The sequence below is a fragment of the Microcaecilia unicolor genome, unplaced genomic scaffold, assembly GCF_901765095.1.
Source record: "Microcaecilia unicolor unplaced genomic scaffold, aMicUni1.1, whole genome shotgun sequence".
In the NCBI taxonomy this organism is placed as follows: Eukaryota; Metazoa; Chordata; class Amphibia; order Gymnophiona; family Siphonopidae; genus Microcaecilia; species Microcaecilia unicolor.
Window position 1 is genome coordinate 18,510 of NW_021963324.1, and position 16,562 is coordinate 35,071.

The 16,562-nt window shown below is 39.4% G+C and overlaps 1 protein-coding gene across 1 annotated transcript in view; it reads left to right on the forward strand.

The window, feature by feature from the left end:
- LOC115459188 (phospholipid-transporting ATPase IA-like) overlaps positions 1-16,562 on the forward strand; it is a 65,923-nt gene that overhangs the window by 9,009 nt on the left and 40,352 nt on the right. The window contains exon 2 of the mRNA XM_030189049.1: positions 10,197-10,237. Coding sequence (XP_030044909.1) covers positions 10,197-10,237 — 41 coding nt within the window. The remainder of the gene's footprint in view (positions 1-10,196; positions 10,238-16,562) is intronic.

Sequence of the window (16,562 nt, forward strand, 5' to 3'; positions counted from 1 at the left end):
ATGCTGTTTCCTGATGAGTTCATCTTAAGTGGAGGAGTAGCCTAGTGGTTAGTGCAGTGGACTTTGATCCTGGGGAACTGGGTTCGATTCCCACTGCAACTCCTTGTGACTGTGGGCAAGTCACTTAACCTTCCATTGCCCCAGGTACAAAATAAGTACCTGTATATATGTAAACCGCTTTGAATGTAGTTGCAAAATACCACAGAAAGGCGGTATATCAAGTCCCATTTCCCTTCCCCCCCCTTCCCTTTAACTGTTGTAGTAATCTGCCTTGGGAAGCCTGGTGTTATAAATTAAATGGAAGTAAAATTAAATTCTCCTTTCATTGGGGTACATGGAAATCACATCTTCATCTGTTTTGTAGAAGTTTACATTTTAGATACATAAATGGATTATTCTGTTTTGAGCTAATTTCGGGGACAAGTGATTTTATAAGTTAAAATAAAAATAAATATTTTGTTTCAATCAGATCTCTCTTCTTTAAACATAACTAAATGGGATATAAGTGGAGGAGTGGCCTAGTAGTTGTTAGAGTGGTGGACTTTGGTCCTGGGGAACTGAGGAACTGAGTTCGATTCCCACTTCAGGCACAGGCAGCTCCTTGTGACTCTGGGCAAGTCACTCAACCCTCCATTGCCCCATGTAAGCCGCATTGAGCCTGCCATGAGTGGGAAAGCGCGGGGTACAAATGTAACAAAAATAAATAATTCAGGCTATTGTTTTTTGTAATATATATTTTATTCTTGTGATGACTTATACTGTGCCAAAACTGAAATCTCTTACCTCTTCTACCAGGACAATAATAAAAGGAGCTCAAGGTTGTTTTGTGGCTGTACATGAGGAATTGTGATATTGAATAAGTATATGTTTTTGTCCTTTAGTCATACAAAGGTTATACAATCCTTTCAAGAAAGCCAGTTAATTATTTAACTTATTGGAACATAACTACAGAGGCATGGTATGGTTGCATTTTCAATATGGTAATACTAGAGCCCAGCTAAGGAACAGGTTCTTTTTGAGTGAGTCTTCACTGGACCAAACTTGCTTTCCTTGTGCCATCACCATCTAGCTGTTTAAGCAGTGTCTTAAAAGGTGGAGGATAACGGATTTTTTACTTTGACATTTATATCACATATTATCCCAGGTAAACTGGGGTTCAGTGAAGCGCACATTTGAAAATACAGTGAGACAGAATAATAGAATTCAGATATATCATGGGAGCAAGTAGATGGATATGTCTGAAACATTTAAAGTTGAGATTAGCATATATACCCATAAGTATTGCCACACTGGGACAGACCAAAGGTCCATCAAGCCCAGCATCCTGTTCCAACAGTGGCCAATCCAGGTCAAAAATACCTGGCAAGATCCCGAAAAAATTCAATACGTTTTATGCTACTTACCCCAGAAATAGCAGTGGATTTTCCCCAAGACAATTTAATAGTGGTCTGTGGACTTTTCTTTTTGGAAGCCATGTAGACCTTTTTTTAAACCCTGCTAAGCTAACCGCCTTTACCCAACTGGGCGCTAAAAGGCTGCCCTCTAATGATGCCGCATGTTCAGAAATCATAGCCATAAGTATAGACAGTTATTCAAATATTATCACATGCATACACCAGAGCAGGCATGTTTATTGTTTGGTTATTTAAGGTTGATTAATTGCCTTTTTTAACAAATAAAGCAATTTACGAATATTAAAAACATATGGAAAATAAGAAAGAATGCCAATAAATTGAAAAGAAAACAGTTACATCAATAGAGATAAAAATACAGCTGCATAACTGATACATCTCCTTAAGGTACCCTCCATCAACAAAAGCACAAGCACACTAAATAGTTGACAAAAATATTTTCAAAGCTACTTTGAAGCTTTTTAACAAAGGCTCTGCTCTTAAATATAAGGGAAGACTATTAACTTCATAATATGCTTGTCTGGAATTAGTCAAGACAAGTCTATGATCATTGAGCGAGTGCAGACAATGTGCTGGAGTATAAGGGGTAGTCAATGATGCCAAATAATATGGCAGTCCCATATAAATTGCTTTATGTGGCAAGGTAAGAATCTTAAATTTTATCCTCAAATGTATAGGCAACCAATGCAATTGTAGCAACAAAGGAGTATATGATCAGAATATCTGGTGTGACATAGTAAACGAGCTGCCACATTTTGAAGAGTTTGTAAACGTTTTATGCGGAGTTTGGAATACCACATTACAATAGTCTGTGAACATCCAAAAGCATGAAATAATGTATTGTAACCCTGAAAAATCCAAAATACCTCTTACTGATTTTATCCTTCAAAGAACAAAAAAAACCCAACCCTGTTTAAGTACAGATGAAATCTGATTGGAGAAAGAAATCAGTCAGAACCCAGAGGTATTTAAAACAGTCAACAGGAGTTATAAGATCTCCAAATAATACAGGCATCAGAGAGGGGACTGAACATTGTCCTGTAAGCCAACCAACAGTTTGTCTTTTTTGAATTTCAGATCAAATGATGCTCATGTAACCAAAGAGCGAGCTACTTTATTCAAACATAACTGCAATGGCAAAAGATCAAGGGCAGAAGCAGACACATAGTGAATTATTAAAATGTCAGCTGTATAAAAGTATGTACTAAATACCAGAGATTGAATTATTTATTTATTAGGATTTATTTACCGTCTTTTTGAAGGAATTCACTCAAGGCGGTGTACAATAAGAATAAATGAAACATGAGCAATAGACAATTACATCAATAAAAACATTCAGATAATAAAAAGTATGGCATAGTATACTACTTACAATGCCAACACAATACGTAATATAACATTTTAATTGACAGTGTAGGGGGTATAAGCAAAGAGAGTAAGAAGAGTTAGACAATAAGGTGACTAATTTAAAGAAAGGTGCACATGAGGTCAGAGAGATGGTTAAATATTATCTCAGGGTAGGAGTGGATAAACATGTCCTGCTGCAATATGTGCAGACATGGACGTGGCGATTTTTGGAACCAAAAACGTCCATATCAAAAATGTCCTAATGCAAACCATTTGGTCGTGGGAGGAGCCAGCATTTGTAGTGCACTGGACCCCCTGACATGCTAGGACACCAACCGGGCACTTCAGTGGACTTCAGAAATTGCTCCCAGGTACATAGCTCCCTTACCTTGTGTGCTGATCCCCCCCAAACTCCCCCCAAACCCACTACCCACAACTGTACACCACTACCATAGCCCTTACGGGTGAAGGGGGGCACCTAGGTGTGGGTCCAGTGGGTTTGTGGTGGGCTTTGGAGGGCTCGCTGTTTTCTCCGCAAATGTAACAGATGGGGGGGGGGGGGGGGTTATGGGCCTGGGTCCACCTGTACGAAACTATCTAGTACTTTGCACTTCCCTGTGAATTTCTTTGGAGATTAATGCAGAGGGGGTTGGTGGTGGATTTTACTTTTAACAGAATCAGAATCTTAAAATAGATTTGTAGTAAAATTTCAACTCACATTGTAATTTCTGGTTCTGATATCTTTGGATGGTCCAGTTCAGGTAAGCTAGTACCTAGTACGAAGCAATGGATCCACAGAAGCTTAGCGAAGATTGGGTGGCAGAGCCAGTGGTGGGAGGCGGGGCTAGTGCTGGGCAGACTTCTACGGTCTGTTCCCTGAAAATGGCAGATAATGGCAGATACAAATCAAAGTCAGGTATACACATAAAGCAGCACATATGAGTTTATCTTGTTGGGCAGACTGGATGGACCGTTAAGGTCTTTCTCTGCAGTCATCTACTATGTTACTATGGGGTTCATTTTCAAAACACTTAGCCTTACAAAGTTCCATAGTAACCTATGGAACTTTGTAAGGCTAAGTGCTTTGAAAATATGCCTTGTTACTCCAGGGACCTGCATGCACTGTCATGGACCTGAGTATGACACCTGAGGCTGGCATAGAGACTGGCACGAAATGTTTTTAAATATGTTTTTTGAGGGTGGGAGGGGGTTAGTGACCACTGGGGGAGTAACGGGAGGTCATTCCCGATTCTCTCCGGTGGTCATCTGGTCATTTTGGGCACCTTTTTGTGCCTTGGACGTTTTCACCCGGACCTGTTTTTCTTATGACTAAGTATCTGTCAGGGACATCCTTGTTTTTTTTCGATTATGGGTGAAGTGTTAGACACGCCCAAGTCCCGCCTTCGCTATACCTCCGACACGCCCCCTTGAACTTTGGCCGTCTTTGCGACGGAGTGCAGTTGGAGACGTCCTAAATCGGGTTTTGATTATACCAATTTGGACGTCCCTGGGAGAAGAACGTCCATCTTCCGATTTATGTCAAAAGATGGACGTCCTCTTTCGAAAATGAGCCCAATAGTATTTTGTTAAGCCAAGCCTTTGAGGGAGTGCGTTCCAGTGTGAGGGCTACTCCGGAGAAGACTCGCTTGCGGGTATCACATCGTGTAATGTCTTTTGGAGAGGGTATGGATAGGGATACACCTTGGGAGGACCTTAGTGTCCTTGGAGGTGTGTAGAGGCTCATTCTGTTCTTCAGGTACCCTGCACCATTTCCTTTAAGGGCCTGTATTGTACTGGTAGCCAGTGAAGGTTTTGCAAAAGTGGTGTGATGCAGTCTACTATTAGTTCTGCTGCAGTAGTTTGAATCAATTGGAACTGGTGCAGGCCCTTTGTAGTCAGACCGTTGTAGAGTGCATTACAGGAATCCAGTCTTGATGTTGTCATGGCATTCACAGTAGGATAAGATTTATCTTCATGATGTAAGGAGAGAGGCAGTGTAGCTGTCACAAATAATAGAAGCAGCTCTTGAAAGTTGCTTGGATTTGGGGAGTCAGAGTAAGTGTTGAATCTAATTGTATTCCAAGGTTCCTGACTTGTGACTTGGGGGGGGGGGAGGGGTGAGCTAAAGGGCTCAAATAGATATTAAAAACAGCCAGAGAAAGAATGAACCCTTGTGGCACTTCACATGTTAATGGATAAATATCCGTTTGTACCCCTTGGCAGCAACTGTAAATAATCTTTTAAAACGGATGAAAACCATTTTAGAACAGTACCGCCAATAGCAATCTCAATGAGACCGGCACAAAGAGATCGTGGCTAAATCACATGAAATGCTACTACTACTACTTAACATTTCTAAAGCGCTACTAGGGTTACGCAGCGCTGTACAGTTTAACAAAGAAGGACAGTCCCTGCTCAAAGGAGCTTACAATCTAAAGGACGAAACGTCAAGCTGGAATGCTGCTGATGGGTCCCAAGAAACTGCCAAAGCAATCCTTCATCAAGTTTACGATGGACTTCGCTTAACAGAGACTGTTAACTGTCAACTGTCAGACTGTTAACTGTCAGAACTGAAACCTGTCCTAAACGCTGACTGACTGGGATGAAGAATCAAAGAGGTCTCTAAATGATCCTGTAACTTTAAGAAAACTATATTCTCGATCCACTTTGCCAAAAATGGCAAATTAGAAATAGGATGATAATTGACCAGCAAATCAGAATCCAGGCCAGAACTTTTCAAGATAGGGTGAATGATTGCAGTTTTAAGGGGCTCTGAAATATAACCTTCCTCCAAACATTTAGAAATAAGATGGTGGGCTTTAGGAAGAAGGTTTAATGATGGAATTTTTACCCAAGAGGAAGGCATAGGGTCCAAAGTACATAAAGTAACATTCATTCCCATTAGGGTTTTCCACAATAACTCTTGAGATACAATAGCTCTTGAGATGGAAGACTACAAGAGACCCACTGTGTACTTGAGGATACATCAGGAACAAATGAAGCTTTAGTCTGAGGCTTGCCAAAGCTAGAAGTTAGGTGATTTTTCTGGCAAAATACTGAGCAAGTGAATCAGCAGGAGGCATAGTGTTAATATATATGACTCCTGAATAGCAACAGGTTGTGTTAAAGAAGAAAAAATTGAAAACGATTTCTTTATTGAGTCACTAGCCTGTGAAATTAATTTAGAAAAATAATCTTTCTTTGCAAGTTTCAACTGATATGTATGATAGCATTGTGCACCTTTAATAGCTTGAAAATTAACAGAGGATCTCTTTTTATGCCATGCCCTCTCACTATGTCGCAGTTGTTGATGAAGAAGGAATAATCCTGCATGAAACCAAGGTTCCACCCTCCCACCTGATACTTTCTTCACAAAATGAGCTGGAACAACCTCATCCACTTTAGATGTAAGATTATTATTCCAGAGAACAACTTGTTCAGCCAAGGCTAAGAATCAAAATTATCTGGGAAATGATCTGAAAAAGGTGCTAAAGCGTCAGTCTATAGCCTGAAAATCCTCAACAATCTTTAGAGGTGTCTTAGGTTGGTCAAGGGTAGTCTGTGTAAAGAAAAGAAAGTAGGTAATAATCTTTCCATGGTAAAGGAACAGTAACAAAATCAGTACGATAATACAGAAGAATCATTAGTTAACACTAAATCTAGGGTATGACCTGCTACATGTGTTGGAACATGAACATGCTGAGAGAACCTAAATTGGACAAAAATGTGAGAAAAGTAGCAGGTCTCGAAAGATGAGGTGTGTCCACACATTGCAAAAGTAAACAACAGCTGCTACAGAGTATATCTAAAATTTAATTTTTATTTTCTCAATTCTATCTTTCAAAATTCCAGACAGCAGGTGTACAGATCAGTAGGACCCAAAGCAGTCCAAAACAAGTAAAGTCAGAAACAGTTTATACCTAATTGTTCACCCACCCTTAGGATTCACCTCTGGGTTTAAAAAGCAAAAACCATGTGCATGTAAGGACTGGATAAATGAATTAAAACAAAGTTTAAAACAACTGCCCCAATTTGACTGCCCCTTTCGGACTGACTGTTCACTTGTCTTTTGAGCAGGGACTGTCCCTCTATGTTAAATTGTACAGCGCTGTGTAACCCTAGTAGCGCTTTAGAAATGTTAAGTAGTAGTAGTAATATGTAATACTTGTTAGCAATAATGAAACAGTGATGGAATATTCACATAGCAAACAGCCTGAGCCAACAGATTTATTTTCCATTGAACATAATTAACTTTATTTGAACTTGTCAGCTAATATTGTGCTGGACTGGACAATGTTGGCACATTTAGACTGATGCGACAGAACTTCTGCATGATGGAATCCCTTCTCTCATTATTCAATACCTCTTTGTGAAATAGTAATAAAAAAGGCAAGTGCATTTTTGTAATATACCATTGCAGTCCACCAAACAAAAGGAGCATGTTCCCACTTGCCATCTTTTTCTTTTAATGTAGGCACAGGAAAAAAAGATTTTAAATTCTCCCGGGTTTCAACCTAATTAATGTTTTTTTTAAAATTGTACTTATAAATAGTAAGTCTGGTTGTTAAGCATCAGATTCTTATAACATGATGTCTGTTTTGGTGGCCCCTTTCGAGGTGACATCTCTGCACAAATACAGAGAGTCTCTATAACCAGACTTCCAAATGAGGCGGTGATTTAAAATTTAGAACTAATTACTGCTCTAACCGATGAAACCATTGCTTCCTCAGTGTACATCTGTATTCTGCACAAGCCATCATGTTTAAAAAATATAAGTGAGATCAAATAAAAATGCTACCAACAATAAAGAGTGACAGTGTGGATAGAGAAGTTCATAGATTTGCTTGCTTTGTTTTGTGTGAATTGGGATGTTATTTAACCTGCTTGAGATTACCAGTGGAAAAGGTTTGTGTTTTTGCAGGAAATGATTGTCAGCAGTACACACAAAAAAAATTGTCCTTTCAAGAAATAGTCTGTAGTTGGTTTCATTTTTGCCTCCAAAGTGAGTCTGATGGGGCGGGTTTTTTTCAGCTCTTGACATTTGTTAATCAGGAGATTTCAAAATAAGCACCGTGTGGTCTGTCTTCTAGAAGGGGTCCAGGAAGACCCGAAACTATATAATACTTTCTTGTTTCAGTTTAATGGCGTGAAGAGTTTGGCCTCAGCCTCTGGTGTCTAATGTCCTTCTTCAATTGTTCATTGATGCAGCAGCGAGTCATGGTTTTGGGGTTCATTTTTAGGGTACTTGTACCTAGGAATTGCTAGATTGGTGGTGAGCTATGGGTTTGTGTGCGAATGTCGCTTTACTTGAAATTTTCCTGTTTTGGGTGGCCTTGGTGTGGAGTGACAGGCTATATAATTGCATAGTGATTCTGCATTATGGTAATATTGTAGTGGTTCAAGAGGTGAACAGACAATCTGCTCTGTTTTGGTGGAATTGTTGTGCTTAGTAGTACTGAGATGCTTGAGGCTGAATCTGGCCTTGGGGCTAGGCAAGTTCTGGGTATGCACAGCTATATTGCCAAAGCTCTTTCTCGCTTTCATTGGGCTCATTTCTGAGCTCTGGCCCCTGGAGCAGATGGAGCACCAATAATGGAGGTGCCTGCAAAGCTATGGAGATGTTTCCTGGATCCATCAATCAGGTACTTCAGAATGCCTTTGCTCCTAACACGTGGAAGCCATATAGGGTGGGCTGGAGGCATTTTCAGAGTTATTTTTGGAAGACACTAAACCAGCAGTTGCACTGCCTGTGGTATGCAGACAGTTGTGAAATTTATTGACTTTGCTAAGCATATGGGGTGGTCTTATGGCCTTTTGACCCAATCTCTGGCTGCATTTGCCACCTTCTCTAAATTGTGTTAACTTGGTGACCCCATGAATTCATTTTTAGTTTGTAAATTAATGGGAGTTTATGCTGAGTTCTGTTGGGCAGACAAAGTAGCATGCCTTCTTATATCACATGATAAGTTAATGGCTTTGTTGGAGCTGAAATCTGGAGTTTGTTCTTCATCTTTTGAGGTGAAGTTGTTTCAAATTGACTTTTCTGTGGCATTTTTTTGTGCCATAAGAGTTAGTGAGCTAATTGCGCTCTTCAAGAGAGCAACAGGACAGACTGACCTGCTTTTTGAGGATGTGGTATTGGAGGGCAGTGAGCTTCATTTACACATCAGGTATTCAAAGACGGATTCATTGGATGTGGGTTCTAGTACTTAAGTCTGCATTGCATTTTCTGGGTCTTGACCCCTCTTTATTTGGAACACACTCATTTAGAATTGCAACGACTTCTTTTGCTGCAGTCCAGGATGAGTGAGGCACCAGTTATGATTTTCTGTGTGGAGCAGTGGGTGTTGCATCATTATTGAGTTATGTTAGACCTTTAAATTGCTAATTGATGTTTAACTAGCATTTGTTTTATTTTATTAACTTCTTCAGTGTGCCTTGTTCCAGTTGATGTCTGCATTTGACTCTGTGGGCACTCCTACATTTTTAGGCTGGAAAGCATGCTGAGTACTCATGCTGAGGAAAACATCTGATGGCCTTGATGATACCTCAAGTCTCACTGGAACAGGCATGAATTTTGAATTAGAATATTGATAAGCATGAGCGGCTAGGTTGTCACTGACTAGCTGCAAAAATAAGGGGTTGGTAAATGAAAGTGAAGGTTGCCTGTGAACTAGTTAATAGAGTATTATTTATCTTATGATATATATCATTTGAGTTTGAATAAACCTGCGACCAAGTTTTCTTCCAATTGGATATAAAGATCTATTGTATTTATTTGAGTGAGTGCAAAAGCGATGCAAGTGCTAATGTGAAGTCCTGTAACTGATAGATCAACTCCTTCAGTTCATGTTACCTCATCAAACTGGCTAGATCCTCTGTTCATGGCATGGTCGGAAGCATTTGTACCACACAGCCTCTCTGTTCTGGAAGGCACTCTCTTTACCTCCAGTGGGTAAAGGATTCTTCAGCTGGGGGGGGGAACCCTGCTCTGTCTGTGCTCAGGCATTGGTCTGCAGGAACAATGGTGCTTTCCAGGTGGTTCACAAACAGCATTATTCTCTTAACACAGGATTCAGGAACTTGTGGGACTGTGATTCCATAGGTTGCTGAATCCTGCAGGAAATCAAGGTGTGGTAGAAGGCGATCTTGTATTGCACCTTGCTGAATTCCTCCCTTGGTGACATTTTCTGATATGAGAATGGCTTAAGCTGACTGACACTTTCTCCCTACCCTTCTTCAAACTTGTACTCCCTGCTTCTGTTTTTGAGTGTTGGCTTTATCATCTTCTTTTATAGTGATGTTAAATTTAATTGGCTCTCAGTTTTAAATACAAGTAACCCAATAATTAAAAAAAATGCTGAGTGTGCTTGTATTTTGATTGAGCAATATTTTTTGCTCTGTTTAATTTGTATTGAATTGTTTTATTTCTTTCAGTGCTGAGGAATAGAGCTTGGGAGATTGTTCACTGGGAAAAGGTAAACTTTTTTTTATTTATTTTAAAGATGGTCATGTACAGTGTACTAGCATGCTTCTATAAAGTTGTTGAGGCAGTCTCTATGGTGGTCTGATAAGATTCAGGGTCTCAGTACAGGAATTCTTGATCTGGTGCTTCTCCATGAGGTTAAACGTTGTTAAAATCCTCAGCAAAATATAACCTAAAATACTGCTAAATAGAATAAGGTAGAAACAAATTCATATTAGAGCAATAATAATGGGCAAGATACTGCTGGAGAAGGATAATAGAAAAATGTATTTGGGGATTTTGTCATTGTCATGCTGTTTTGATTTTCATCCTTGTAGATTTATCATAAGTTAATAGAATTAGATAAATATCTCCCATGTAATGAGCAAATGACCATGGAGTTTAAGCAATACATAACAGTTATGAGATCCATTGCTTGGATTTTGAACCTTAATAATTCTGTTTCATGGTGTATTTTCAGGACATACAATATATTTGTATTACTATTTGAATTTTTAGTATGAAATATTTTGTATTGTGCAATGAAAGATATGAAATGTTGACATTTAGAGGGGCATTTTCAATATGACATCCAAGTCCAATTTTGGACTTTCTGCCCCCCCAAAAAAGTCCAAAAATCCTTTGCCAAACATGGTCATTTTCAAACCAGAAAAATGTCTTTTATCTTTCTGGTTTGAAAATTGCCCTGTTTTAGACGTTTTTGTGCTCAGTGCATCTTCAAGGGCCATTTTCAAAAGAGAAACATGCAAGGGGAAAACACACAAAAACAAGCCATTGGGATATCTGGGGGTCAGCAATCTTACTAGACTGGCCTCTCGGACATCCCAGCAGAGCAGTGGGGTCACCTGGGGGGCACTGCAGTGAACTTTATATAAAAGGTCCCAGGTACACATCACATCATAACACCCTTATATTGTATGATGGGCCCTCCAGGAGTAGCAGAAAATGTATAGTTCCCACCTGTATACCACTTCAATAGTCCTTATACCTGCAGGTGTCACCTGTATGTAGGCTCAGTAGGTATTCTGTGGTTTTTTGGAGTGCTTCTCTACAGTCCACTGCGCCAACCATTAGGCTACTGCAGAGACCTGCTTCTGGCTGTAAGAGGAATGGCCATTATGTTTGGAGCTGTTAGAGACCCTGGTACTGTCACTTTTACCTCTTGAGGGGGCGGGGGGGGGGGGGGGGGTCAGTGACCATGAGGGATTCGGGGAGTGGAAGTCATGCCTTTTCCCCTCCAGTGGCCATCTGGTCAGTTTTGGCACCTTTATGGCACTTAGTCATTATTGAAACGGGTCTATCTAAAAATGTTTTATTTTTTTGCCCTGGATGTTTTTACAATGTTTCATTCTTTCAGAAAAAGTCCAAATCATAAGCCCATCCTAGTTCTGCCCGAAACACACCTCTAGCATGCCCCCTTGAGATTTAGATGAACTGCATAGAAATACGTCTTAAAGATGAGTTTTGAAAATAGCGATTTGGATGTGTTTGCAAAAAAAAAAAAAAAAAAAAACATCCATCTGTGCCATTTTTTGGACATTTTTCGGTTTTAAATATGTAATTTCTTTTAGTTTTTGAAAATTTTAATAAATGTTAATTTTTTAAATTTTATTATTTTAGAAATATGTTCAGATTTCAGGATACATATTTTTATGTTGTATGAAACTCCAAATTTAAAAATTCTTGGTAAACATCAGTGCAAGTTACAGAAACAAATGTACACAGCTGCTACTAAATACTTAAAATATCTCCATTTTTGTTTTAGGTAGAGTCAGTGCAATTTTTCTAGCAAAAAATGGTGCCGGTACTCAAATGCCAGGCCACCCTTCAGGGGTGGGGTGATCACTGAGGGACCCACCCCACAATAGCCAGGCCCCCTGCAACCAGTCACAGAATCTATGACAAAGCAGAATTGGTGTGTTGAACATGAGCTCTTTCAGTAAAACTTGTGGTCCATGGGTCAATTTTAGCAGACACCGGAAAAGGTGCCGGTACTCAGTACCCCCGAGTACCTCCTCAAAAAAAGCCCTGGGTAGAGTGATCATATCCTTGTTATGAAAATTGTCATACTTCTCCTGTGTTGCTGGCCAGAAAAGAATGACAGGAGCAGCTTTAAATGTGTGCTCATAAGGCATGTAGAGGATTTATTTCCCAAGAGGAAGTCCCCACACATGGAGCGCAAAGCTTGTTTCACCGGCATTCACTGATTGCCTTAGGTCTCTTCTGGACCAGAAGCTTCCTGAGTTTAAGATGGGCAGGAAATAGAAGAGATTAATAGCTCGTGTTTGTTGACAGTCACCAACTGCTCTGGGACTTTAGATTTCACTAACTGATCAAGATGCAGTACAAACCTTGGGAGTGCCTGATAAAACTGGCGCATGTGATCATCCTAAAATCTTGCCCATTTAAATATTTGTTAACCTTCCTGAGCAAGTTGTTGTTTTTTTTTTTATTGTCCAACTCTGTACTTTCTTGTACTTTGTGTGAAGATGTATTTAATTGGCTATATTATGTGTGAAAATACCAAGGACAGACAGGCACCACATAGCTAGGGTTGCCAGCATGCCTCCTGGCCTATTCCGCCACCTTCTCTTTCCCTCTCCTCCCCATAGCCATTGCTGCTGCACCTTTCCCCTTCAACCCTCCTTACCAAGGTCTGCTGCTGTTGTTGCTGTCACCTCCACCACCAGAATGTTGGTGCAAGGCCTTCCTTCCTACAGCTCCCTTCATCTCCTTTGCCTGCACATCTGTGTTCACTGCTTCCTGGGTTCATCGACCTTGTATAAGAGGCCCTAGTCTACAAATAATTAAAAAAAAAAATTAACATCCACTTCACTCCTGGTTACTGTGACAGTTGTGTCTTCCTCTTCAGTTTTGTTGCCCTTACAGGACCCACCCATATTCCTTTCCTTTCTACAGACTATGTTTGATGATGTACTGCAAAAAATATTTCAGGTGTTACTTTACAAGATCCTCCCAAGCTTTGCCTCAGGTGTCTGTCTACTCCCAATCCCTCCTGTTAAAAGAAGAACACAGTCTTCTCATGATCAACTAGTTTCAGTATTGTCTTTATTGGATTCCGAGTTGCAACTGGATCATTCCTTCTTTCCAGCCCTCTCCCAGACTGTTCTGAAAGATTAAGCAGATTGAGTCTTAACCTGTTGACATTATATTACGTAGAAAAAGATGTCCAGATGCTGCAATCCAATTGTATCACAAACACAAAGCAGCAAAGATGAGCCAGTAGATGTTTATTAAAATCATTTAATAATTCAAAAACAACCTTATAATGAGTGGGAATATTGAGTCCAAAACACACTTATACTAGTCCATCAACCCAACATGTTTCGGCACCTAGTGCCTGCTTCAGGGGCAGAATTTTAAAGTTTGAATTGGACAGATACGCCACCTAGGCTGCCGCCTATAAAACTTTTTTATAAGGTTGCACTCGTAAGGGTCTACAGCCCCTAATGTCATGTCCCCAAAGGGTAAGGAAACTATAAATCTATTTGATTTTAATAAGCAATTACTGTCTTCATCATTGCTGCTTTGTATTTGTGACATTACATTATATTACAAATAGCATTTATAACCCGCCATTACCAAACTAGTTCTAGGCAGTTCACAAAAGACTGAGCAATTCTCCGGAAGAACAACAAAACCAAATAGCATTAAATTAATAAGCCCATGCCGAGTCTACTCAGAAAATGCATTTTTCTGAAATAGAAATGCCTTCAGAGATTTTTCAAATTGATAATACTGTAGTTAGACATATATTTCAAGGAATGTAGTAGTAGATTCAGGTTTTTTGCAGCTTATATCTGATTCACTTGGATAATGGAAGGTTAATGAATGTTTAGATGATCTATTATAGTTGTTTTTGTACTGAGATCTTTTCCAGACTCAACATATAAACTGGTGTTTGGCTGTGTATTATCAAAAAGAGTAATGCACACGTTTTAAACACCACCCTGGCCTCTATAAGGAGCCAATGTAATTTTACTAATAAGGGTGATATGCTATCAAATTTTGGCACCCGGCATATCAGTCTGGCTGTCGTGCATAAGTATTGCCATACTGAGAAAGACCAAAGGTCCATCAAGCCCAGCATCCTGTTTCCAACAGTGGCCAATCCAGATCACAAATACCCGGCAGGATCCCCCAAAAAATACAAAACGTTTTATGCTGCTTATCTCAGAAATAGTGGATTTTCCCCAAGTCCAATTTAATAATGGTTAATGGACTTTTCCTTTAGGAAGCCGTCCAAACCTTTTTAAAACTCTGCTAAGCTAACTGCCTTTACCACATTCTCCGGAAACGAATTCCAGAGTTTAATTACACGTTGAGTGAAGAAATATTTTCTCAGATTCCTTTTAAATTTACTACTTTGTAGCTTCATCGCATGCCCCCTAGTCCAAGCCTGCTAGAAGATGTAGAAAACTAGACCAATGGGCTCAAAAGGATCTAGTTTCTAGATATGATTAAAACCAGGAATAGACATTTCCAGAGATATGCTTGGTTAACAAGATCAAAGACAATAAGTTACATGAAATTAAGGAAAAATATCTGCTGTTATCTAAATAACCTTGATATAATTTGTGAGACCCCAGAGGGAGCATTCTGTGGAATGAGCAGTGCAAATTCCCATTTGCCTAGGTTTAAGGCATATATTTGTTTTTATCAAGATAACCATTTAATTGATACAATTTTCTCCACCACCATTACCATAAAAGATAGATGGTAAGTGGGTTTACAATTGGGAATTGAAGATTTATTCACCTTAGGATGCTTGAAAATTGGGTGAACAAAATAGCTTGTTTTCACTCAGGAGGAACAAGGTGATGGTGATCATAGACCACGTGATTAGAGATGCACTATAGTAGATGAGTAGTGGAGGATCAATGACGGAAATCTTTTATGTTTCTGACATTTCAGTGGTGGATTTTCTGTGGAAGCAGTCAAACTGGGTAATAGGAGGGGACATGGATTTATGGAGAGCGGCAAAAAGTTGGATGGTGTAGAATCATAAAAACATAGACAAATGTAAAATGTAGACAGTTAAAGATCATATGGCATATTCTGCCTGCTCATCCATGTCATCTATTCTCCCTATCACTCCCTTAGAGATCCTTGTACTTGTTTCAAGCTGTCTTGAATTCAGATACTGTTTTCGTTTCTACCACTTCCACCGGGAAGCCATTCCATGAACTCACCACCCTTTCCTTGAAGTATTTTCTCAGGTTACTTCTGAGTTTATCCCCTTTCACCTTCATTCTATGCCCCCTCGTTCCAGAGCTTCCTTTCAATTGAAAGAGAATCTCCTCTGCATAGATATTTAAATGTCTCTAACATATCTGACCTATCCTGCCTTTCTTCCATAGTATACATATTGAGATCTTTGTCTCCATATGCTTTATGACAGATCACTGACCATTTTAGTAGCTATCGTCTGAACTGACTCTATCCTGTTTATATCTTTTTGAAGGTGCAATCTCCAGAATTGTAAACAATATTCTATATGAGGTCTCGCCAGAGTCTTATACAGGGGCATCATCTCCTCATTTTTCCTACTAGCCATTCCTATACACCTAAGCGTCTTTCTAGCTTCTGTACTTGCAGTTGCCTTTTTTACCTGTTTGGCCAGCTTAAGGTTATCAAAGGAGATGACTATCTTAAAAACGGCTTCAGCTTGTGTTCTATGATTTAGGCTGATGTCATTACAGGAATTGACTCAATAAGAGAAAATTGCTCTTAAATATCAAACATTACGATCAGTAACCGAACATCAACTGAGCAGCAACTTGGTTATTTTTAAAGGCCTTTCTCCTCAGGCAAAGTCAGGCATTATAAGCTTAGGAAGCCATTTAGAGGTTCTAGAGTACAGAACAGACTAATCATATATAAAACCAACATACAGTACGTCTGTCCCAGTAACCAAGCCTACACAGATTGGTTAAAATATGTACAACTTACTATTTTTCACATCTTTGTTGAAAATGGAAAAAATTGAATCGAAAGTGCCTGATTTCAAGTATATACCTCAACAGTTTCATGTTGCATGACACACTGTGGAGCTCATTTTCAAAGCACTTAAACTTACAAAGTTAATAAGCTATGGAACATTGTAAGTCAGAGGGCTTTGAAAATATGCCTCTTAGCCAAGCAGCACATAATAAAATAAATAAATAAATAAAATACACCCCTCTCACCAACCCCCCCCCCCCCCCCCAAGAAAAACCTCTTGTTTCAAAAGAAAATGAGTAAATTGGTGGCAAAATTAGTTTAGGAATAAATATACAGCAATTGACATGGACTGT